This window comes from Mauremys reevesii, linkage group 5 (assembly GCF_016161935.1).
Source record: "Mauremys reevesii isolate NIE-2019 linkage group 5, ASM1616193v1, whole genome shotgun sequence".
In the NCBI taxonomy this organism is placed as follows: Eukaryota; Metazoa; Chordata; order Testudines; family Geoemydidae; genus Mauremys; species Mauremys reevesii.
Genome location: NC_052627.1, coordinates 34,185,163 through 34,211,135, shown reverse-complemented (window position 1 = coordinate 34,211,135; position 25,973 = coordinate 34,185,163). Strand labels below are relative to the sequence as shown.

The window sequence follows — 25,973 nt, the reverse complement described above, 5'->3', positions numbered from 1 at the left end:
GCTTCCGTTTAACCAAGTATCTCAGAGGGGTCTTGTAAGACTGAGATCCGTGTAAAATATTGTATATCATCAAACTACCAACTATCAAATAAAAATGTAACAGCTGTTTCAAACCAAGGCTCAATTCTGTAATATAAAAAGCCTACTGGTAATGTAACTTGCTGAAATATACCAAAATACATCGGTCCAGTTAGCTACCTGGCCATAGGTCTTCAGTATCATTTTAAGAATCCTTTCCACAAAGAAGAGAATATAGAATCCACCGAACACAGCTACTGCTTTCTCAACATAGTTGTCCGTTTTAGGATCAAATCCAAATGCCTAGAACAGCAATTCAGGTTAATCAATCTTAACACACTTTCAAGAAAAAAAAAAATACACTAGTTGGACTGGATCCTGTGAAGGACTGAGTGTCTCCTACTACCCATTGGCTTTAATGGGTCCTAAGTTATTACTCAAACCTAAACTTTTAAGTTAGGCCATCAATAGTTGGGCTGATGTATTGAAATGGTGCAATTTACAGACAGAGTGTAGAAGTCACTCACAAAAGTCTCTCCATTTACTTCAATAGGCTTTGTTCCCAGCAAGCAATATTTACTGTCCTAGAACCATTATATATTTGCCAACTATTGCTTTTGTTTTGGATGCTGCATGCATAGAAAATAAATCCTCCCCTTCCAAATACTAATTTAGGTACACGATAGTCATAGGTTAAAATGAAATAATGACAAGTCACTTTAATTACTAGATGGTAGAATGTTGCAAGAACAAAAATCCCAAACACAATCCAAATGTGTGGAAAATTATATATAAATGTGTCTGTTTCTATAACCTTTTTCCACAACAGGTAATTTAAATGTATTTCTCTACATGTGCAATTTTGATATTGGTTTGCCTTTATTTGATCTAAGTTGAGTCTCTTGACCCATGATAGTATTTGAGGAAGAAACAGGTATTTCCCTGACAGCTAAAATCCCCACTAAAACTGAGCCAGGAAGAAATTCTGTTTTTTAATGGTTATTTTTATGGGGGAGTGGAGGGCACAAGTCTGCTTGCATGAGGACCTGTCAGGATACAGACTTGAAGGGGAATTTTACCGGCTTAAAGTAAGCAGAATTTGGCTATAAGGGCCTAATTTAACCCTCAAAGATACATGTGCAGCTCTCATTGCCACCAGTAGTAATAGCATGCATTCTGAGGACCAAATTCAGTTATAACACTTTAGCTTGCCCAAGGGATCTGAAGTAAATGCAATAAAGTAAAAATTACCATGCTGACTTTAACACCTAAATTACTATTGTCAAAAATTGAATCAAGTGCCTAGGAAAATAAGGCCCCAAGTCTGAGTTTCACTCCTAAGTGCATATGAACTTTTCCATATGCCTGATTTAGATGCACAAAATTTACTGTGCTGGCATGTGCACTTAGATATCTACACCAGGCATACACAAAAGTATCTGTACAGTCAGCAAAATACCTATTGGAAAATGTAGGTCCAATATTTTAAAAAATGCAGTGTTAACCATTGGTTTTTTTAACTATTGTATAAAATCCCTTGATTCAGATTAACTTTCCACTAATATTTATTCAATGAACTGAAATAAGAACTGCAAGCACTTTGATAAGTGACAGTAAAAGTTGCCTGTTTTCCTGGTGGATACCTCTTGGGTCTGAGACTGCTAACACTAACTTGAGTAGACCCCTTTCTGTCTGTGGGACTGATTGTCTTACAAACTGTTGTTAATGCAAAGTTCCATTATTGTTACTTCTTGCAACATTACTACACAATGAACTACAACAGACATTCCTAAGCCTTCTACCAGTATAGTCACAATACAAAACAGAACTTGAACAAATTGCTGACCGTTGTAATTTTGTTAACTTCAGAATTACAGAAAGTATAACTTAGGGGAAAATACATTAGACCATTCTCCAGTGATGGAAGCATAGTGTAGTACAGTGGTCCTCAATCTCTTCCAGGCCACACCCTCATGTTACAATAAAGTAGGGGGGTTCCCCACCCATCTAGCCATAAAGACAGATGGTAATCAGGCCCCCCTGAAATGTGTTCACAATTCCCCTAGGGGTCATGACCCACATATTGAGGACCCAGGCTATACTGCACTTCAAAAATGACAACACTTTGGAAATGGATAAGTGCCACAGCCAGAGAATGAACACCCTTCCTTACCTCTGGAATTAGCTGGAAAATCGCATTGGAAAAGAGCGTCCCAATGGCCAAGCCCACAAAATAGGTTAAAATCTTGGGGAAATATGGCTTCTTCAAGAGAGGAGTTAAAACCAATCCAAGGAGTGATGCCAGGTTGATGATAGTCACAGCAAGGAACCCATACCCCCAAACTGTGAATGAGAGCACAGCAGAAATACCAAGTGTTTTAATATGATATACAACGTATTTTTAACAGATGAATTGACATGAGTATAAAAATCATGTTTGAACTGCAATTGATTTTAGAACTTACAAATAGAGAAATCGTAAAAAGTACAGTGTGACTTTAAAGGACCTGACCTGAACTCTCAAAAACAAGGAAACCAAAACACTAGAACTAATTTGTTCCTGTCTGGAACCAGTCACATCAAGGATTGAAAACACACTGGGGTCTGAAGTCCAGGATTTGGTGGGCCAGATTGTCAACTGATGCAAATCCACTTTATTCTGAAGTAAACAGAGAATCTAGCCCTGCTATATTTAATCTGGGACTAATGCTTAAAAGTGAAACCAGAGGCCAGTGTAGTCATGACATAGGAATAAGACTATCTTGCTAGCCACCATGGCTACATTTGAATATCATTTGCCATTGGAGAGCTGAGAAGCGGCCAGAACACTTGTAGGTCCCTTCCTCACAGATCTCTAGGGTTGGAAAGCTGCACTGCTTGATTCTTTATCCCATAATCCTTTCCCTCTGAGGGAAAGATTTGTAGGAAATCCCCAGTAGTGGGAACTTGCAGCTCCCTTCCTCTGTTGACTCTCCCAAGTTCCTGTATGGGGAGCATATAGTAAGCTTCTCTGAAATGGTTTCTGCATGTCAAGTCCTACCTGGAAGTAGTATCTAAATATCTCAGAATGGAGCATATGTATCAACATTTGTATCTCTCTATCCTATCCACCACACACAGAGAATGGAACAGGGCCATGACGGAGAGTGGGGTGGACAATTTTTTTTTATTTTTAATTTCTTGTGAGTAACTGTCTCTGTGGTTGATGCCATTCTCTGTAGACATCCAATGTAATAATGAAATAAATCAAGGAAGGTGCAGATTCTCAGCTTGTGTAAATCAGTATTATTTGTTCAAATTAATGAGCTATGCTAATTTACACCATCTTGGGAATCTGGCCCTGAAAGTATTGAATATTTATAATTTACAAAAATAATCTTGTGCTAAGGCCTTGTATAACTGGAGCAAGTTTAAGTGAACAGCATATTTACACAGAGAAGGTTTAAACTACTCCTAAAATAGGTTTCATCAGATATTAACATATTGTCTGTGTGTGAAGCACTTTGGCCCTATTAACCCATGCCCCACACCCACATGAGGGAAATTTACATGGAAAACACCATGTGGTTCATGGTGTGAAGTTTCCAATGCATTATTCCCTTCTGAAAGGCAATTTGACTTACAGAAGGGAAGAAATCTATGAATCTCTGAGGAATTCATGCAGAGAGCCAGCCGGTCTCTTCTCCTCTACAACAGCACAGTACACTTATGGCCATGAGCTTACCACCCTGAGCAACAGGAGATAGTACCACGTATAGCAGCTGCCTCCACAGAATGACTCTTTGGCCTGATGCCAATCCTGAAACCCATTGAGGCCTCTAACATGCAGTGTTCGTGTGGAGAGGCATCTGTGCATTCAGAAAGAGGCGAGATATTTTCAGGTGGACTCTGCTCCCTCCCATCAGCTATTTTGTGGGAAGGGATTTTTCTGGCAGAGATTCTGCTTCTCTGACACCCTCAGTGCTATGTAGCTGAAAGCTAATGGGGCTATCTAAACAGAAGTGCAACAACTCATACGAAAATGAAAAGGGGAAAAGCCAGACAAATCTCAGACATTCTATATCAGTAAGAAAGTGACACTAGCAGGTGGAAAAGAAGATGGCTCATTAGTGACAGAGAGAGAATTTCAAATAGTTCAGAAAGTAGTACTAGAGACTCTTGAATAATGCAAAAATTGTGCATGAGTAAAGTGAGAGGAGCCTCTTTTAAAGACAGATAAGGGTAGAATCAGGCTCGGAAAAGCTCAGTCCCATACACCATGAGCATAATTTCAGGTGACAAAAAGCAGTGCCATAAGTGTTCCAGAATCTGCACTGCAGATTTTGTTATATGCAATGTGAAATTGTCAAAATTGAGGTTTATTGTCCATGCGTATCAAAAAGTTTTGCCTGTACACAAACTTGCCTCTTACCTCACCTTTAAAGAAGTTCTACAGTATAACCACAATCAGTTTTCCATATAAACTGCTAATTCTACCATAAAATCATCCACAAACAATAATCACAGTCAACGTTATGTTGGACTATATGAGAGCAGCAGGATAATCCAGAAAACTGTACAGTATAAAAGTTTCTTTGAGTTCTTCTTTGCACTGCTGGAGTGATAAAAAGATGACTTAGCGTAGGCCAGGGGTTGGCAACCTTCGGCATGCAGCCCATCCGGGTAGTCCACTGGCGGGCCACGAGACATTTTGTTTACATTGACAGTCCACAGGCATGGCCACCCCGCAGCTCCCCGTGGAGGCAGTTTGCCGTTCCTGGCCAATGTGATTAATTGTCAGCCCTAATATGGAGCCGAATCCCTCACTGCACTGGAGTTGCACCAGGCTGAATTTAGTTTATTTTGCCTGTGTGGTGTCAGTGTCCGAATTTTCAAATGGAAAGGAATGTACATAATGTTATGAGAGGAAAGTGAAACCTTGTGCAAACAATTTAAAAACCTAAATCAATATTAACTAAAGCAGGGGTCGGCAACCTTTCAGAAGTGGTGTGCCGAATCATCATTTATTCACTCTAATTTAAGGTTTCGCGTGCTAGTGATACATTTTAACGTTTTTAGAAGGTCTCTTTCTATAAGTCTTTACATACAATAATAGTTTTGTTATATATTAAAGTAAATAAGGTTTTTAAAATGTTTAAGAAGCTTCATTTAAAATTAAATAAAAATGCAGAGTCCCCCGGACCGGTGGCCAGGACCGGGTAGTGTGAGTGCCACTGAAAATCGGCTCGTGTGCCGCCTTCGGCACCTGTGCCATAGGTTGCCTACCCCTGAACTAAAGCTTTGATTTTTATCTGTACTAAAAATAAACAAACATACATTTGGGTTCTGTAATTACCACAATCCACACAACTTTTGCTTTTACTATTTAGAATCATTATAAAACTGTGCCTTTTCATTTTGTATATTGTCCGCTCTCTCCATTATCCTGTGCACTACAATTATTTTAAAGCAGATTTTTTAAAAATAAATTAAACCTGTTTTCAGGTCTTAAAGAAACTGGGTCAAGAACTCTAAAAACCTTGATCAAGACACATTAAATTAGGACAAATTTTAAAATTAGATTGTTTTTAATTTAATACTATTAATTTTGACAGCAAAAAACAGGATACATATTAATATCTACAAGTCAATGTAGAAAGACAGCAGAAAAACCGAGGTCAGAAAATATAAGAAAATTAGGTTAATGCCAGATTGCTAGAAATGGGCTGACTGTAGAATAGTGGTCCCCAACCTTTTCGTCTGGCAGGTGCCAGACGAAGGACCACTGCGGCGGTAGAGCACCCGCCGAAATTCGGCGGGGACGCCTCTCAATGACGTCGCTTGTCGACGGCAAGTGGTGTCATCGAGAGGCGTCCCCGCCAAAATTCAGGGGCGACACCTCTCGATGACATCACTTGGGGACAAGAATCGTCATCGAGAGGCGTCCCCGCCGAAATGCCGCTGAAATTCGCGCTGAAATGCCGCTGAAATTCGGCAGCATTTCGGCGGGTGCTCTCCCAGGGTCCAGAATGCGGGCCGCATTGGGGACCACTGCTGTAGAAGATTCTCCATGGCTAACCAATGTATAATTGAAGTCAGGCAAGGAGAGAAATTTATGCCATCTGTTGGCTGCAAACTTCTCATTGGCATTATGGGAGACAAAGGGCAACAGCTAGAATATCCTGAGCTCCCTGCCTGAAAACATGATCCCACCAGTCAGCGAGAGCAGTGATTCTCAACCTTTTCATTTGTGCACCCCTAAAAAATTTCAATTGCTGCTGGGGACCCCTTTGGAAATCTTAGCCATGCTTTGTGGCCTTCCAGGGGTCTGCAGACCATAGGTTGAGAACCACTGAGCTAGGGAAGATAGCAACTAAAATTTTAGGACCTTAAGCTCTTTTAACTTAAGTCAGGGGGTGAAGTATAAGGGACTCTTCTCCCTGTAACAAGGAGATTCTAGGAATGTATTTAATGGACACTCTGCCTATCTGAAAAGGCAAATGGTTATCTGTGGTTATCAGCTGGTGCAGAGTGTGCAGATCTGCTCTGAAGAAGCAAAGGAGGGGGCTGCATATGATGCCTTGGACAGGCAGAATGCCTCAGAGCAACACCAGTTGGCTGCTGCAGTTCTGCAGCTCTCCCCGCCATTACTCCTCAAAGAGGCAAGAACATGATTTTGCCCATAGTGTAACATCAAATAGCTATATGTGCAGTACTATTTATTAAGCATGCAACCCATATGGAAAATAGATGTGTGTTACATGCTGCCTTTTAGCATTTCCTCTGTTTCCAAAGCAGCATTTTCATTCTTAGTAATTACTGAGTTACGGGCTTTGTAGTGAATTCTGGAATTTAAAAAAATATTTGGGCTTCTAAAATGTTCTGTATTTCAGGCCCCTGTAATACAGGGTAGGGTAGGAGGCCCCTGAAAATTTTCTGTAGTTCTCAGGGGCATGCTGCCTCTCTTATCTTGTCGCTGGACACTGTTGATGAGTTGGCAGAGTCAAAAGAGAGAGAGAGAGAGAGATGGTCACAACAGCATAGATGTCAATTATGGGTCACGCTTTAAATGTACAGGCTACTTAACCCACACAGAAAAATAATATACTTCCTCTGCTCTCTGTCAAGATCCTTAATGGCCCTTATCAAGATATCTGAGATCCTACTGTGTATGGCATATAGTTTTTTATTTATTATTATTATTATTTTATTATTCAATAATGAAGTTCAGTAACATTGTCCAACAGCCAGAAAAAGAGGCAACATTTTCCAAGTACAGAAAAAAGCCTGTCCTCAGACTCTGACAAGTAGAAAATCCAATATAAGTTTGACTAAATATTTACATTTACCTCTGCCCTTGGTCATGGTAGGAGAAAAAATTATTTGGTTATTTCAATAATGCCACTATTTTATGTAAATATTTTGTTGATTTGAATTATTCTTTGCTCCAGTTTTGTGTGTGTTTATTATTATTTATATTATGGTAGCATCTAGAAGACCTGACCAGGGCCCCATTGTGCTAGTCATAGTACGAAAAATATCACAAAGATAGTCGCAGTACTCACAATCTAAGATTATAAGAGGCAATGGCTTTACTTTTTAAGTAAGTGTTAAAAAATTAATATTCTTTCCATATGAAAAATTAAACTTGTTTTGTTAATTGCATTATAACTAAGACAAAATGTCATAGTAAATGGAGATCATGGATTTAATGAAGTCCTAAGCAGCATTAGTCAATGTTCATTTTATTTATTTTCTTTTATAGCACCCCTACAAAGCACCTGTAATTCAGAATTACATATTTTTAACAGTATATATTAACAACATTAATAAATACTGTCATGGGGCTATTGATAAACACTATCATTGGCCTGATCCAGCATTCCTTGTATGCTCAGAACTCCCACTGAGCTCACTGGATGTTTTGAGTATGTGAGGAATGCCAGAACAGACTTGATATGGGGTTTACAAAAGAACGTCTGGGAAAAAAAACCAAAACCTGATGAATTTCAGAAAGCCAATATGCAGAATTTTGTGCAAAAGGTACTGAAAATCTGAAAATGCGTACAATTCTGCAAAAGTAAATGTTCTTTCTAAAGCAATTAGTTTTTGGTGTAGACAGATCAGAAGGAGTTAAGTGGGCACAAAAAAACCCCATTGCATTATTGTTCACTATTTCATGCAGTAAGAAAAATAAATGAAAAAAGAGTAAGATAAAGTTAGCAACAGAACCCAAAGGAAGACTGTCAGCGTGAGCCATTGGTATAAAAAAAATAGCAAAGTGATCAAATATATTCCCACAGGTAGAAAGAAGAGACTGAAATCTAGCAAATTCTTATGGAAAAGTCTTTTTGAATTCTCCCACCATTAAATTTTCAAGTTTTACTGCAAATCTGCACAGTGTTGCCTGATTTGGGAAGGGTTAGTAGGGACAGTGGAATTTATCCACTTAATTTAGGTTTATTTAATAATTAATTTTCTAATTAATTAAGAATGTTAGTAATAATTAATAGATATTAATAATATGGGTATGGCTCGCCAATATGTGTGATCAGAAGATAAAAGTTCGTCTTGAATCAGGCTTCACAGAATTTAATACCAAGGAGATTGGGGTATAACAGGAATTACACTGAGACAAAGTTTAGTCAAACAAGACCTTTTATATAAAATCAATGAAAAAAAGAAAAAAAAAAAAAATAAAAAAAGTAGTATGATACAACAATCACAATTCTTCTTAAGAGATATAATATGATATATATACAGTCCTAAAAATCTGCAGCAAAAGAGTACTAAGTAATTTCTACACTAGAGGAAGAGAAGTATAGTTAATAAAAAACTGGTTGTAAATTAAACCCTTCTTTCTTAGAGTAGATGAGGTGAAGTTAGAATTTAATTTAATTTATATACTACTCAATTAATTACTACTACGAGCATGACAGCTTTTAGGAGAAGGAGGCTTCACAGCAGGTTGAGACGACCAGGAAACAGAGAGATGTATCGCCTGCCCTAGTGGTGGATTATCACACCTTTTATAGGTAAAAATCCTTCCCTTTATGCCCAAATTTGTCTTTCCCCCATGAAAAGGTGAGGGTACCTGTTTTCATAGGCTGACCTTTGTATACGTACTAATGACAACTATTTACGTATCTTGTGGTAGACTTGTTGTATTTTGTGGGCAGAAATACCCTACTTTTGCACCTAACTAGGTGAAAGGTTAGCAGATATTCAGAAAGTCCCTAGACAATTTGCGTAGGTTTGTTTCCTAGTATCACTTTTCTGAGTAAGGGTCTTAAAGGTTGCTTTCAGCATCACAGAGGAAATAGGCCAGGATGTCTGGTTTAGAAGCTTCTAGGTATCTTGCATTTATAGCTATTGCAAATTCTATTAATCTATGCAGCCTACACACTTTTATCAAAAAGACATTTTATACAGACCAACAGATTAATCCTCAGGGCTACAACAGACGTTCCTACCATGTTTTAGTAGACAGCACTGAATAATAGCAGCTTTTAAGATGGTGAGCCACAGCAGGCTGAATGGCCAGAATTGAACTGATATGGTTAGTTCACATGATTTTAAGAAGAGAAGTAAGGGAAAGGTCCTCCCTTAAAGGGCCACTCAAATGGAAACATCTCATAAAATGGGCAGCATTCTATTGGGTCAGAGTAATGGATGTTACACCCAATGGCAACAGTTGTGGTAAACCAATAACAAAGTTACAAAATAAGAAATATAACAAGAACAAAAAAGTTGGGCTCTTCTACCCATTCTTGTAAACCTAGAAACAAACAGTGACAGCAATAAGATCTATATACCAGGGTTAGCTAAAGCCTGGCCCAGGGGCCAAATAAAACTCCCCCTTGTTATATGTCTCTCATAATTGACCTCAGGTTTGGTATGGAGGCATGGCACACAGAATCTGCTGGTCTCAGCATGCAATGCTCCATCTTGATCCAAGACGGCCAGCAATCCATTCTACCTCATAAATTAGATCCAGATTTGAGACTCCTGGCAAGTCGTCAGTGTGGACCACATCTAAGCAAAGTATGAACACTTTGTAAACTCTTTCAAACTTGGGTGCCTATGTCTGCACTTAAGCACCAGAATAAGTGGCCTGATTTTAAGATGTCACAAGGGTAATGGGAATTGTGGGTGATCAGCACCACTGAAAAACAGAGAATTCATTTAGGTGCTTTCATATGGATTTAGGCACCCAACTTTAAAAGGATTGACCTTTGTTGGTTTGGCTTTTGTTTCAACTCACAAGCAATCTCAACCAAGGAAAGAAACTAACAATGAGCTATGTGGTTAACAGCATACCTGCCTCTGCCTTGGACTCATAAATTATGATGATTTGATTGGGAAAACCTTTTCATTCTAAATTCTTTTTATTAAATAGCTACTAATGCCATCAAAATTACCATCAGCAGTGATACTAGTGTTCAGCACAGCACAAAAGCCTGCAAGAACAACAAATTACTGCATAGCACTACACATTATTTTGCACTAACACCATGGTAACGCCTAGGACAGTTGTAAGTTCATTGGCTGCTTAAGAGAAGATGGAATTTTCTTCCATAGAAGTGCAATGTGGGTGCTGCCACAGAAACTATTGTGAAAAGGTTCTGGCTTCTCTCTCTATCACTGTTTGTTATTTTTTAAGAGATAAAAAGTGTGCTAGGTGCCTACACAACAGGATATAGGCTCTTACCCTGAAGACCTTACAGTCTGAATACAACAATGGGGGTTATCAAGAGACACAAAAGGAGGAGGAAGGGAAGAGGAAAGAGATAACACTAAGATCACACCCTTACTCAGTAAGACATTTACACATCTCCGCCTCAATTCTGCAGACACAGATGTTCTGCTTTTCAAAGCTACTGAGCACCCAGAGCTCCTGCTCACCGATGTGGAGTTGCAGGTACTCTGCCCTTTTTAAAGAGAGAAGGCCTTAAGTATTCTGGAAACATCACATTGATTTTGCTATGTCAGGATCAGGGGCCATAGTTGATTCCATGATGATAGCTGGTTTTGCACTTATTTCCTTCCCCCTTACATTTCTATGTATTATAATTATTAATTTCAGTGTCAGAAAAAGAGGGATTTAAGAACAGGCTTGAGGAGACATTCCATGCACAGTGGGCAGCATGGAAGAAAGCACAAAAGCAGGAATAGGAAAGGGACAGATACAGAAAATTTTCCTGGGAAGGATACCCACTGACTCCCCTAAAATAGCTTTGTTTCCCTGACCCCTATCTGCAAATGACAATTCAAATGTCGACTCCTGTAAATCTTAATAGGATTAAATCTAAATCTAAAATCCATCTAAAATGCAACACATTTAATATTCACCCTGTAAAGTAGGATTTCTCCCTGCAGTCACCAAGGCCATCTTCTGTGTCAGAGAGTTATTATCAGTGAAACGGCTCTTATGCTTTAGTGCATAAGCCACCCTCTAACAGAGATGATTAGGAAGAAGAAACTTCTCTCTATGTGCAAGTTATTTCATAATTGCCTACAGGAGGGTTTCTTGCAGTTTTCTCTGAATGTATCCATAAATTAAGCAGAAACAAATGGACACAATTCATCTCAGCAAGTCCTACTCCTGTTCCATTATGAATGAAAGAATATTAGCTACCTTCTGAAGGAGTCGGTTTAGATTTGTTCTTGTGCTTTGATGAACTATCACAAGGGTGAAAAATCAGCTGTTGTAAGACAGCCGGACATATTGCAGAGAAGCTGGGATTTGTTATCTGGCTGTTGTTTGGAAAACCATGAAGTGAAAAGATGTCCTCACCAGACATGCACTGAAAATAAATGAATAAAGATTATTAAGATGACATGAAATTAAGAGGTGACAGATGACAAATAACTGCTACACTAAAAACATTAGTGTTATGCAGTGAAAATACAGGGTGGGATTTTCCAAGTAGCATACGTTGCACATTCCTAATTTGTGCATGAAAACACCACGACTGAGTGACTTGGGACCACAATTCACATTACAAATCAATGGAACTTGTTTCTAATTCACCTAGGTGCTTTTGAAAATCTTGACTTCTGTGTATTTATGACCAGTTAGCTCATAACTTAAAATAACATTGAAAATACTGGCTCACGTATATAAAACTAGTCTAACAACTAAATAATTAAATCTAAAAATATTTAGGATACCATTAAAATCTCAATGACAACATATCAACAAATGATATTTACGTGAATAACAGTTGAAGTAACGAAATATTTCAATCACATGCTGTTTTATTTGTTTCGATAAACCTGAATTAGACTGCCCTAAGTGGTCCTACTGTACGTTGTATCCAATGTTTTTTATCCATTTCATAGCACTGACTGTTACAGAACAAATCAGAAAACATTTACTTTAAAAAAGAAAAAGATTCCATTAAGACCAGTACCTCTTGCTCATCAGCCCCTTAGCTTAGGACAAGCCAGTAGCTCCTGTGTTAGCATGCATATATTTTGTCTTAGTATGTCAAGCCAGGAATTATTTTCAACGTTCAGCTAATGGACAGACATCTTGATTTAAGTTGCACAGATGTGTAATGAATAGTTTGACAGTACACAAATAATTTATAATCCCTTTTTATTCACCCATTTTTCTATAATGACCAATACGTGAAGTAGTTCTTCACTTGAGTATACACATGAAACAAAAAGTTTTCACATACCAAGGACAAGTCGTGAGACAACAGGTGAAGTCAAGTGTTCATTCCATAAAAGCATTGCATAATAGTCAACCTAGAATATCTCAGTGTTGGGGCTTAGGGGCATTTTAGGAAATGTATATTAAGGGCCATTCCCCTGCTCCTGTCAAATAATTTTGTTTAATTCTCTGCTCAAACCATAACAACTACAGAATGAAATAATGAGTCTTCAGGTTAACATGGCATTGCTAGAATAATTTAAGATAATGGGCCAGATTTTATGCTGGGGTAAATTGGAGCTGGTCCTAATCATTTACTTCAGTAATGCTGCATTCATTTACACTAGCAAGGCATTTGGCCAATAGTATTCAAAAGGTGAAAGACTTGTACACACAACTGGAACGTGACTATTTCTGATTAAACTTGCAGCAATGAAACCCTCAGACCAAATTCAGTCCTGGTGAAATTCTCATACTTTAGCAGAAGTACATCCACAATATTTTTGGCCGTCACACCTAATAACCCAATTAAGGAAAGCATCCTTACTGAGGACAGCACTTAAGCACATGGCTAAATCTTGTTGAAGTCACTGAGGCTTAAGCACAATCTTAAACACATGCTTTAGGTGTTCTCCTTAATGAGGTGGGTGGGTGTGCGAGAGAGAGAGAGACTGACTGACTGACTTAAGGAAATGCTTAAGAACTTTCTTGAACTGCGGCCTAAAATTAGTCTTTCTAAAATGACTTTCTGCCAATGCATTTTAGAGACCGTATTTTAAGAAAGTAAAACAAAGTTTGCTGGTTGTGTAGACTTTATTATTATGACATAAATAAATCAAGTATTGCCCCATGGAAAAAATAAACTAACATAAACTGTACTTAAAACTATTTATAGTTTTAATCATAATTACATCAGGGAATTAGCCTTGGAAACAAGTTTGTCTGGTTTGACTGGGTTGTTGTAGGACTGCAAGATTTCTTCTCAGTCAGTGTTAACATCCTAGTTCCCATGATTATAATAACCACAATTCAGTGACATTAAAGAGTTCTGCCTTAGCATTTTAATGCCTGGTGTTACTTTTGATGTTCTCACTCATCTCAATGGAATTATTGTACATGATCAGCCAATATTGTATGTGGTCATTCACAGTACATCTACACAGCCCACAGCAGCGAGTCTCAGAGCTTAGGTCAACAAACTTGGGCTCCTGCTCCCACGCTAAAAACATCTGGGTAGATGTTGCAGTTTGGGCTTTGAAACCCACCTCCATCCTCAGGCTTCTGAGCCCACATTCCAGCCCGAGCCTGAACATCTATACAACTGTTTGTAGTGCTGTAGCATGATCCCAAGTCTATAAACTCAGGCTTGCTGTTTAGATGTTCCCTATGGGTTCAATCTTTTTAGAGTGAATCTCTCTATTGTGTAGGCTGCACTGGTTCCATGCTTCTAGTGTGCACTCCTCAGGCTAAAAGAGTGCAAAATACATGACAGGTATTTACAACATGTCAGAGAGAGGAGTGTTTTGGTGTAAAGTAGTGGTTCTCAAACTATAGTCTACGCCCACCAATGGACTACAAAGCCCTTTCTGGAGGTCTGCAGCATGAAGCATTTGGAAAACCAAACAGGAGAGCACTCAGGTTTGGGAGAGTAGGTATCCATTAAGAAGAACACAGAACTAAAATGATGGATAACCACTGGCTTGAAGTATTATAGTGATCTCCACAGAAAGCACATCATGTCATGTTACTTAGGACAGCAGGTGAATCTCTCTAGCTCTACAAACTGCTTTAAGGGCATCCTTATAGTAATAGTGAAACTAAACTACTTAATATCCATTATGAGGTCATGAATTTTAACAGGAAGTTTCCCTAACAAAATGAAAGCTTTCAGATTTCCCTTCAAGGGAAAGTTGCTAATTGAAGCATACTGTTTTTGTCACAGTGACACAGTACCTAGGGACATTATTAAGGAGATGCTGTAAGTAGGAAGGATTAAATTTTTGGTAAACATCAATTTCACCACATATGCAAAAACAGATAAAAAAATTTCCACTGATAACTGAAATTTATAGATAGGCAATAAGAAATGTTACATCAAACTCTTAAGCAAGAATATTTACTGTGTATTTTGACATGATGTTGACAATTTGTATTTTATGAGTTATAAAGCTAACTTTTTGAATCTCAACATCTACTGTAATTTAAGTATTATTGTCTCATCCTCTCCCACAATTTCCCACAACTGTGAAAATTTAAATTGATAAAAATTGAAAAAAATGCTTAAAAATTAAACATTGATATCTGTTGAAATCATAAAAAAAATCAAATTCTTGCAAGCCTCATTATAAATTAGTAAGATTAAGGCTTGGAACTCTGGTTACATGTGATTAAAAAAGCAAACAATGCCTTTGGCTAGTGGTAATTTAAATGTAAGGGGGAGATATAAGTAGGAGAGTTTTTATTTGTTTTTTTAAAGAGACAAACAAATATGCAGTATAGTTGCTCGTGATTGCTCTATCCCCCTCCATCCTGTTTGGTGCCCTATGCATGCACTTCACTCTTGTCAATAATTCCTACAGACATCAATGATCTCACACAACTTACATGAGTTCATTTACATCATAAAAAAGGATTAAACCTTTTGGAAACCTTGAAATGGGACCACCCTTGTTTACACACTGCGAGACTCCAGATTTGTCTTGGGTGGATAAATATGCTGAGCCAACCAAGTTATTGTATAAATATGAGTTGTTGAATTTTGTATGAGTAACATCCTTGAAAACAGATTTTTTTTAAAGAAAAAGTACTTTAGTCTAGTGCTAGGAGCACGGGACTGAGTCAGGACACCAGAGTCCTTCTGCCATTGATTTGCTCCAAGGGTTTGGGTAAGATCTCCATATAAGTGCAAAGTATCGTTATAATTTATTATAGTAGAACCTCAGAATTATGAACATCAGAGTTATGAACTGACCGGTCAACCACACACCTCATCTGGAACCAGAAGTACGTAATCAGGCAGCAGCAGAGACAAAACAAAAACAAAAAAGCAAACACAGTACAGTACTGTGTTAAATGTAAACTACTAAAAAATGAAAGCATTTTTCTTCTGCAGAGGTAAAGTTTCAAAGCTGTATTAAGTCAATGTTCACTTGTAAACTTTTGAAAGAACAACCATAACATTTTGTTCAGAGTTACAAACAATGTCCATTCCCAAAGTGTTCATAACTCTGAGGTTCTATTGTAATTAGAAATAATTCAAGCAGGGACATCATAAATAAAATGCAATAATTTTGAAAACATGAAAATTTATCAAGGATTCCAAATCCTTCTTGCTGAGCAAATGTCTCAGCCCTAGTGATATTCTGTAAGTCATTAAAAAGATGTCATAGCCTTATCAATGGACTGAAGATCTCTCTCCACTATTGAAAATAACGATGATGTAACACCCAAACTCTTAAATCTTGGTGATGGCATCAAAAGAATACCATTTAAAGAAATTGTCAGATGGGGAGGTGGAGATATCTGTCAACAAACATTTACAACAACTAATCAAAACTTTTGTTTTCTTCATATTCGGGTTCAAATAATTATGTGAAGGTTACTTTTTAAGATTGTTTAAGATAGACCTATATATTTCATACCTGAATTCTAAACTACACTACAAATGTACTTAACAGTAATATACAGCTTTTCATTATGCTTCAGTTATATATTCTTTGGATATCACTTTTTGTATGGCTGCATTTAACAGATTTAGATGAGAGGCAATATTTCTATATCTATTGAACCGGACTTTCTGAAAAAGCCTGTACCTGATCAGAAGCATGTTAGTGAGGACTCTGTCTATACTAACAGATTTATTTGGGCATAAGCTTTTGTGGGTAAAAAAAACCCCACTTCTTCAGATGCATGGAGGGAAAATTATAGATACAGGCATAAATATACTGGCACATGAACAAAAGGGAGTTACCTTACAAGTGGAGAACCAGTGTTGACAAGGCCAATTCAGTCAGGGTGGATTTGGTCCACTCCCAATAATTGATGAGGAAGTGTTAATACCATGAGAGGGAAAATTGCTTTTGTAGTGAGCCAGCCACTCCCAGTCCCTATACAAGCCCAAATTAATGGTGTTAAGTTTGCAAATGAATTGTAGCTCTGCAGTTTCTCTTAAAAAAACTTCAAAAATAGACTTTAGTTGAAGGATGGCTACTTTTAAATCTGTTATTAAATGTCCAGGGAGATTGAAGTGTTCTCCTGATGAGTTTTGTATGTTACCATTCCTGATGTCTGATTTGTGTCCATTTATTCTTTTACATAGAGACTGTCCAGTTTGGCCAATGTACATAGCAGAGGGGCATTGCTGGCACATGAAGGCATATATCACATTAGTAGATGTGCAGGTGAATGAGCCGCTGATGGTGTGGCTGATGTGGTTGGGTCCTCTGATGGTGTTGCTAGAGTTGATATGGGGATAGAGTAGGCAACGGGGTTTCTTACAGGGATTGGTTCCTGGGTTAGGGGTTCTGTGGTGTGGTGTGTAGTTGCTGGTGAGTATGTGCTTCAGGTTGGGGGGCTGTCTGTTTGCTTCAGGTGCAGGGGTGGCCTTGTCAACACTGGTTCTGATATTTTGAAATTTTGTTTCCATCTCGAATAGGGATAAAAAGTCAATATAGTGACATTTTTCACAAGACAAAGTTCCAAATCAACTTTTTTAAATGTTGAAACATAATGACATTCCTGAAGCAAAGTGATTTGTTGAGGTATGTTGAACCAAAGCAAAAATGTTTCTTTTCAACTCAATTCAACATTAAAATTCACTTCAATGGAAAATTACTAACCTACTCTTATTAAAGTCTCTATTATGTGTGTATTCTTTAGGGTATATGTCTCTCTGGCCTTGGCTACACTGGCGCTTTACAGTGCTGCAAGTTTCTCGCTCAGGGGTGTGAAAAAAACACCCCCCTGAGCGCTGCAAGATACAGCATTGTAAAGCACCAGTGTAAACAGTGCCACAGAAGCTAATCCCCACGGGGAGGTGGAGTACGTGCAGCGCTGGCGCTGCAGCCACACTCACACTTCAAAGCGCTGCCGTGGGCTTTGAAGTTTCGAGTGTAGCCAAGCCCTCTTAGAGGATGACCCTTCTGAGACTTTCCCGCATACTCACTTTGAAATTAAAGCAGTTCCTTCTGAGCAGCTATAAAGTACTGTAAGCAGGAAGCCTACACCTGTGTATTAAACTTGAATAAACATGTTCCTGTTTTACCTAATCCTGGATCTGTAACGTCTGTTTTTCTACTAACACAAAGAGACACCTTTGAGGAGAAAAATGACCTAAGCATCTAGCCTTTTTGATTGCAAAGCAAACATTTCAAATGCAGTGTTGGCTTTCTGAATCTGCTGTCAGACAGGCTGAAACAATAGCTCTAAAGAGAACTGCCCCCATTCACTTCCATAGGCTGTTAGCTCTGAAGACCAATAAATGAACATCCCCAGAGGCACCACTTAAGGGGTTGGGGGAGCTTCTCCCCCCAAGTTTCATACAGGAAGTTTGCTCATGGCACACATCCTAGCCCCAGATGCAGCTCTTAACTGCAGCACAGCCTGAGTGTGGAATGTGAGTTCTGCAGAGGAGAGGCACTGCTCCCAGCTTATGCCCCTGGGGCAGGGAGTCAGTCTTTTGTTTATAAACAGAGGCAGGGTGATTAAGATAAGAAAAGGACTGGTAATTAAAATAAGGATCTGGATGTCATTAGATGAGCCTGGAAAACAGGAATCCCTCTGTGGGGGCGGGCGGGGATTGAAGGCAGAATGTAGGGGACTCAGAACAAATACAGCCGAGGTTACATGCAGAAAAGAGAGAGATGTGAAAGGGATAAGTGAAAAGAAGGAGCCAAAACCAAGGGAAGGGATAGCAAGTAGCCCCATCGCTGTTGCATCTGACTGCCTCACAGTGTTTAATCTATTTCTCCTCAAGCCCCTCGGTGAGGTAGAGCAGTGCTGTTATCCCCATTGTACAGATGGGGCACTGAGGCAGAGAGAGACTAAGGGTTGGATTTTGAAAGTTTTTTTCAAAAGCGCTTAGAAGGTTAGGTGCTTTGCAGGGCCGGCTTTATGACCCGTGGGGCACAATTCCAATACCCGGCAGCAGTCTGGGGCTTCAGTGGAACTTCAAGGAAGGGGGGGGTCCACTCTGGGTCTTCCATGGCACTGAAGGACCCCCCCACCACTGAAATGCCACCGAAGACCCCCAGAGCAGGGCCCTCTTAGGCACGGGGCCCGATTCCGGGGAATTGGGTGAATCGGCTTAAAGCCAGCCCTGGTGCTTTGTAAACCCCACTAGGTGCATCTTTGGGTGCCTAAAAACCTACTGCAAGACAAGCCCAAGAAAAAAACCAACAGAACTCCACTGCCCATCACATACAGTCCCCAGCTAAAACCTCTCCAACACATCATCAAGGATCTACAACCCATCCTGGACAAATATCCCTCACTTTCACAGACCTTGGGAGGCAGGCCAGTCCTCGCCCACAGACAACCCGCCAATCTGAAGCATATTCTCACCAGTAACTACACACCACACCATAGTAACTCTAACTCAGGAACCAATCCATGCAACAAACCTCGATGCCAACTCTGCCCACATATCTACACCAGTGACGGAGAAATGGCTGCTGTGCAATTTTTCATTGTAACTGAAAACCATTTTGCTTTGCCATTTTTTTCCTGAGGCTGTGGCTACACTTAGCGCTTCAAAGCGCTGCCGCGGCAGCGCTTTGAAGCGCTAAGTGTAGTCAAAGCGCCAGCGCTGGGAGAAAGCTCTCCCAGCGCTGTCCGTACTCCACCTCCCTGTGGGGAATAACGGACAGCGCTGGGAGCCGCGCTCCCAGCGCTGGGGCTTTGACTACACTGGCGCTTTGTAGCGCCGCAATTTGCAGCGCTGCAGAGGGTGTGTTTTCACACCCTGCTGCAGCGCTGCAAATTTGTAAGTGTAGCCAAGCCCTGAGTTTCCTGAGGAAGGAATGAGAAAGTGTTGTATGAGTATCAGATGTTTATGCCTCAAATTCTTAGAGTTTCAGCTATATCCAGGCCAATTTCAGAACAAAAAAGAAATTGCATCCACAGTGTCCATAAAGTTGACTATTATCATGATTTGTATTATTCTATGCTCAGCACTGCTCAGAATATGCCAGGAAATGTAATCCCTGAGCCAATGCATATAAAATGTGTAGCCCTGGATAAAAGTAAAAAAATGTATAATATTAGGTGGATATTTCAAAGAGGATTTAAAAACAAATGAACAAACAAAAAAGCTTGCTACATTTCTGACTAACAGCATTTCATAACATATTAACAGCAACTTTCACCTGTGAAAGTAGAATGAATTATATTGTAAAAATAAGAATGGATTAAAGAAATGTTGTATGTACCTTTAAGCAGAAATAAGAAATGTTGAAATACAGGTGCCAGGAAAAGAAACATTAGGCATAAACAATGGTGCTAATGGCGAAACATTAACAGAAGATCCGTAATAGTAAGGAAATAAGATATGCATGCCTAGCCCAGGTAAACTTATCTGATTCTGCTTCCTTTGTTATCTTGTTAAGTTCTCACCCTTTTATCTGTATAAATAAGATAGTTTGTGTCTTGCATGGGGCTCACATTATCTGGGTGTTATTAGCAGAAGCGCTGTGCTAATAAAACAGAGTGGTCTGACAAACTGTGAGTCCTGAGTCTAACTTTGACACACCTCTCTCTCTGTGCTCCTCTCCCTCCACAAAGATTGGTTCCTACACCTTTGCTATGTTTATTTTAGCGTGTAGCTCCTTTGCAAATCACTAAGCTAAGTCAGTGTTTTAGCAGTAGTAATAAGTGGTAGTACTATCACTTGTGGTAGCACTAGGCTTTACAGATGTTCTCACTTGAAATGCTAACCTCAGCTGTCAACCCAAATGAATGCTGAACAGAGAAATAGGTAGTGCACTAGGGGCTGCAAAGGACGCATGTACTACATGCCCATCTGATATCCTTTTTAACTTAGCCTAAGGTTTGGGATAGAAGAAACACACAAAGACAAATTAACATTTTTCCCAGCAACTAACTTAAGGATAAATTGAGTTTTCTCCTCCACTGGTGAAGTGTTTTCCCCAGACAGTGGAACCAGCCTAGTTCCCATGCAAAAAGGAGAATTGGATGCTGGAGGGGAGTGTGACAAAGACATGCCAATATATGCCCAGGCATGTCCTGGAAGTATATTACATCTGTGTCCAACCATCTCCTTGATATTTCACCACTGAGGGTGTATGGTCTCTATCAAGAGCTAAAAACGTAGCTAAGTATCATGGTAAGTATGGGTTTCCAGAACTGGAGGAGGTGAAACTTGTCACTTGAAGTCAGGGGCGGCTCTAGGCACAGCGCGGCAGCGCCGCCCAGCAGCGCATGGGGGGGGGGCGTTTGGCCCCCCCCGTGGCCTCGCTCCCGGTGCGCCTGCGGTCGGTCCCACGTGCCCGTGGGACCGCCGCCTGCCGCATGCGCGCGGCGGTCCCGTCTTCCCCGGCTTCGGTTGAGCTCCGCCCGCATGCGCAGGCGGCCGGGCCCCGCTCCCGTGTCCGCGCGGTGGGCTCCGGCGGACATGCGCCCCCGCCGAGCCCCCAAATGCCGCCCCCCAGGAGAGGAGGAGCCGGAGAAGAGGGCGGAAGACTGGGGGGAAGGGCGCGCGCGCGCGCGCGCTCGCGCTGCTGTGGGTGATTGTAGAGCCGCCCTGCGCTTGAAGTGGTGTTGGTCTCAGACCTGACTCACTCAACACTGAAAACAGCTGACATCTGTCAGTTCAGCCAGCACTGTGTTTACAGTCCGAAGCAGTTGCGGACTTGAGTGCTGACAAACACAAATGTCAAGGACTGTATAAGAGAAGAGAAGAGTGCACAAGTGTCATCCATTACAGAGGCAACAGTCTGCCAGCAGGAGTGTCTCATGAAAAGTGGATCCCAGCTCTCTGGACTGGACAAGTGCTGTAAGGACTAACCTTTGGGTGAAAAATACCTTATTAGACAGTAAAGTAAGTTGTTAATAAGCATAGCCTCTAGATTGCATTTTATATTTGTCTTATATCTGTAACCTGGTGTTTCCAATCCTTTTACTTGCTTTTATTTAATCTTTAATTCAAGATGAGTTAAATAAACTTCAATTTGGTTTTACTATAGACACATCTAAGGAGAGCATTGCTCTGAGGTGATGGTGGTAAATGGGGCACACGGCTCCTACAGAGGCTGTAGATTGAGTAAATTGCGGGTGTAGAGAAGACAAGGGATTCAGTACTCACAGATTCCTATATTCTAAGGCCAGAAGGGACCGTTGTGATCATCTAGTCTGACCTCCTACATAACACACGATACGCTTGAGTGGAACACAGTGGGGTGTGTAAGGGTACGTCTACACTATGGGATTATTCTGATTTTACATAAACCGGTTTAGTAAAACAGATTTTATAAAGTCGAGTGCACGTGGCCACACTAAGCACATTAATTCGGTGGTGTGCGCCCACGGTCCGAGGCTAGCATCGATTTCTGGAGCGTTGCACTGTGGGTAGCTATTCCGTAGCTATCCCATAGTTCCCGCAGTCTCCGCCGCCCCTTGGAATTCTGGGTTGAGATCCCAGTGCCTGATGGGGCAAAAATCATTGTCGCAGGTGGTTCTGGGTAAATGTCGTCAGTCACTCCTTCCTCCGGGAAAGCAATGGCAGACAATCATTTTGCGCCCTTTTTCCCTGGATTGCCCTGGCAGACGCCATAGCATGGCAACCATGGAGCCTGTTTTGCCTTTTGTCACTGTCACCGTATGTGTACTAGATGCCGCTGACAGAGGCGATTCAGCAGCGCTACACAGCAGCATTCATTTGCTTTTGCATGATAGCAGAGATGGTTATCAGCCGTTCTGTACCGTCTGCTGCCATTGTAAATTGGCAATGAGATGACGGTTACCAGTCCTTCTGTACTGTACTGTCTGCTGCTGTCATGGGTGCCCCTGGCTGAGGTCGGCCAGGGGCGCAAAAGACAAAAATGGGAATGACTCCCCGAGTCAATCCCTCCTTTATGGTATCTAAAAACAGAATCAGTCCTGCCTAGAGTATGGGGCAAGTGTACTAGAGAACCAGAGAGCACAGTCGCTCCGTGTCAGATCCCGCAGAAATGATGAGCTGCATGCCATTCACAGGGGGTGCCCCTGCAACAACCCCACCTGTTGCTTCCCTCCTCCCCCAGCCTTCCTGGGCTACTGTTGCAGTGTCCCCCCATTTGTGTGATGAAGTAATAACGAATGCAGGAATAAGAAACAGTGACTTGTTAGTGAGATAAAATGAGGGGAAGGCAGCCTCCAGCTGCTATGATAGTCCAGACAGGACATTAAGCAGTGTGGGGGAGAGGAGCCCAGCATCCCGCTGCTATGATAGTCCAGGCAGTACAGAATCTTTTCTTTACACATGAAGGGCGGGGGCTGATGGAGCTCAGCCCCCTGTTGCTATGATGAAGATGGTTACCAGCCATTCTGTACCATCTACTGGGAATGACCGGGAGGCTAGCCAGGAGCACTCATGGTCTGATGATGAGGATGGATACCAGTCCTTCTGCACTGTACCATCTGCCACAAGGCTGATGATGATGATGATGATGGATATCAGTCATATTGTACCATCAGCCACCAAGGAGGCGGGGGGGCGAGGATGCTGCAGTTCACTGCCGCAGCATCGCTTCTACCAGCAGCATTCTGTACACATAGGGTGACATTTAAAAGAGTCAAGAGATGATTTTTTTCCCTTTTCCTTCTGGGGGTGGCGGGGTAAATTGACGAGCTATGCCCTGAACCACCCCGGACAATGTGTTTGACGCTACAGGCATTGGGAACTCAGCCAAGAATGCAAATACTTTTCAGATACTGCAGGAACTGTGGGATAGCTGGAGTCCTCAGTCCTCCCTCCCTCCCTCCATGAGCGTCCATTTGATTCTTTGGCTTTCCATTACGCTTGTCACGCAGCAGTGTGCTGAGTCCCTGCTGTGGCCTCTGTCTGGAGATTTTTTAAAAATGCTTTGGAATTTAGTCTTCTGTACCGGAGCTCTGATAGAACAGATTTGTCTGCCCATACAGCGATCACATCCGTACAGTCCATGCTGGAGCTCTTTTTGGATTTGGGACTGCATCGCCACCCGTGCTGATCGGAGCTTCACGCTGGGCAAACAGGAAATGATATTCAAAAGTTCGCGGGGCTTTTCCTGTCTACCTGGCCACTGCATCTGAGTTCAGATTGCTGTCCAGAGCGGTCACAGTGGTGCACTGTGGGATACCGCCCGGAGGCCAATACCGTCGATTTGCAGCCACACTAACCCTAATCTGATATGGTAATACCAATATTAGCGCTACTCCTCTCGTTGGGGAGGAGTACAGAAACCGGTTTAAGGAGCCCTTTATATCGATCTAAAGGGCCTCTTAGTGTGGACGGGTGCGGCGTGAAATCGGTTTAACGCTCCTAAAATCAGTTTAAACGCGTATTGTAGACCAGGCCTATATTGCTGGCTGCAGAGGGGAAGAGCCCATCAGTGCCCACATTCACCAAGGCCTGAGACATACAGAAAACGTGAAGCGTAAGATGCAGGATGCAACTGCATATCTAAGTTGTATGCATACTGCCCCTCCCTACACTGCCAAGATAACCTGAAGGGATGGTCAGAAGGCTGAGGCAACAGGCATCATTCTGCCTTAGAGGATACAGATGTTCACCCTGGCTATATCTTACAGGAAGCAAAAGTTTACAAATAAAGACAGGCTACAGAAATTAGGTTTTAGTGTTACAAAAATTAAATAAATAAATAAATCAGATGAGTTCATATCCAGCTTCCTTTTAATCCAAGCTACTGAAATTTGAGGGAATCCGAATAGTAGGTTCCTATTGTGGACCATCTCTGGTTAGAAACTACTTGTTCCTAAAGAAACCTAACTGACATTATTATTTAAACACTTTGAACATATTACATTGTTACAATCTTCAAATGCTTCATCTGGTTTTACTATGTTCTTTTTCTTTATAAAACATTTAGCTATGATAGAGTCAATCCATAAAATCAGTCCCAGCATTTGAAATACAATTCTCACATCTACTGATTCCCCCATCTGTGATTTTGAGGGATGATGTTACCAAATTTTCTTCCCCCACTGTCCAACTTCTTTGTAAGCACTCTTGTTAATACAAAGCAGTGGTCACCAACTGGTAGTTCACAATCGACTGCTCGATCCTGGAGCCTCTGACAGTTGATCGTGATCTCTAGCCACTAGAAGTCTGGTGGTGCAGCAGGGCTAAGGTAAGCTCCCTGCCTGGCCTGGCCCCGTGCCACTCCAGAAAGCCACCATGTCCCTGAGGCGGAGGAGTCTCCACACGCTGCTCCTGCCCACAAGTACCGCCCCCGCAGCTCCCATTGGCCGGGAACAGGGAACTGCAGCCAATGGGAGTTGCAGGGGAGCTGCCTGAAGAGAGGGGCAGTGCACAAAGTCGCATGCCCCCTCTCCAGGGGCCACAGGAGCATGATGGCCGCTTCCAGGAGCAGCATGGGGCCAGGGCAGGCAGAGAGCCTGCCTTAGCCCTGCTATGCTGCCGAGCGGGAGCCACCTGAGGTAAGTGCAAGCTGGAGCCTGCACCCCTCCTGCACCCCAACCCCCTGCCCCAGCCCTGAGCCCCCTCCCAGAGCCAGCACCCTGAACCCCCTCCTGCACCTAAACTCCCTCCTAGAGCTTGCACCCCTCACCCCCTCGTTCACCCCAATCCCCTGCCCCAGCCTGGTGAAAGTGAGTGAGGGTGGGGGACAGTGAGCTACAGAGGGAGGGTGGATGGAGTGAGCAGGGCGGGGCCTTGGGGAAGGGGCAGGGTAGATCCTGGGTTGCACTTAAATTCAAAAAGTGATCTTGTGTGTAAAAAGGTTAGAGACCACTGCTATAAAGACTTGTAAAGAGAGCCTGTATTTTAGTCCTCCAACACTTATATCTGAACAATCATATTACTGTGAACCTTAGGAGATAAGATTAGGTGTGGTTTAATTTTGTTATAGTGTTAAAGATAGTTGCACATGTGTACTTTGTATGTTATACTGAAAATGTTATTTTGTATTAATATCTAAAGATCCGTCAAATGAAAAAGAAAGTGTTGATTCAGTGTCTGCTAATTTTGTTGATTTCAGTACTCTGATAAGTCTTTCCTAAACTTTATTTTCATGACTTATCACTATAATGTTTCCTCATTTGGTTTACGAAGAGAAAAGGTGATGAGAAAAAGATT

The 25,973-nt window shown here is 41.3% G+C and overlaps 1 protein-coding gene across 4 annotated transcripts in view; it reads right to left on the bottom strand.

Annotated features, from left to right (window-relative positions):
• SLC39A8 (solute carrier family 39 member 8) overlaps positions 1–25,973 on the bottom strand; it is a 68,123-nt gene that overhangs the window by 10,944 nt on the left and 31,206 nt on the right. For all 4 annotated transcript variants that reach the window (XM_039539899.1, XM_039539898.1, XM_039539901.1 and 1 more), the window contains exons 2-4: positions 11,636–11,804; positions 2,192–2,361; positions 199–321 (exon numbers count right to left, since the gene is read on the bottom strand). In XM_039539899.1, the coding sequence (XP_039395833.1) occupies positions 199–321; positions 2,192–2,361; positions 11,636–11,801 (459 nt within the window). In that variant the 5' untranslated portion in view covers positions 11,802–11,804. The remainder of the gene's footprint in view (positions 1–198; positions 322–2,191; positions 2,362–11,635; positions 11,805–25,973) is intronic.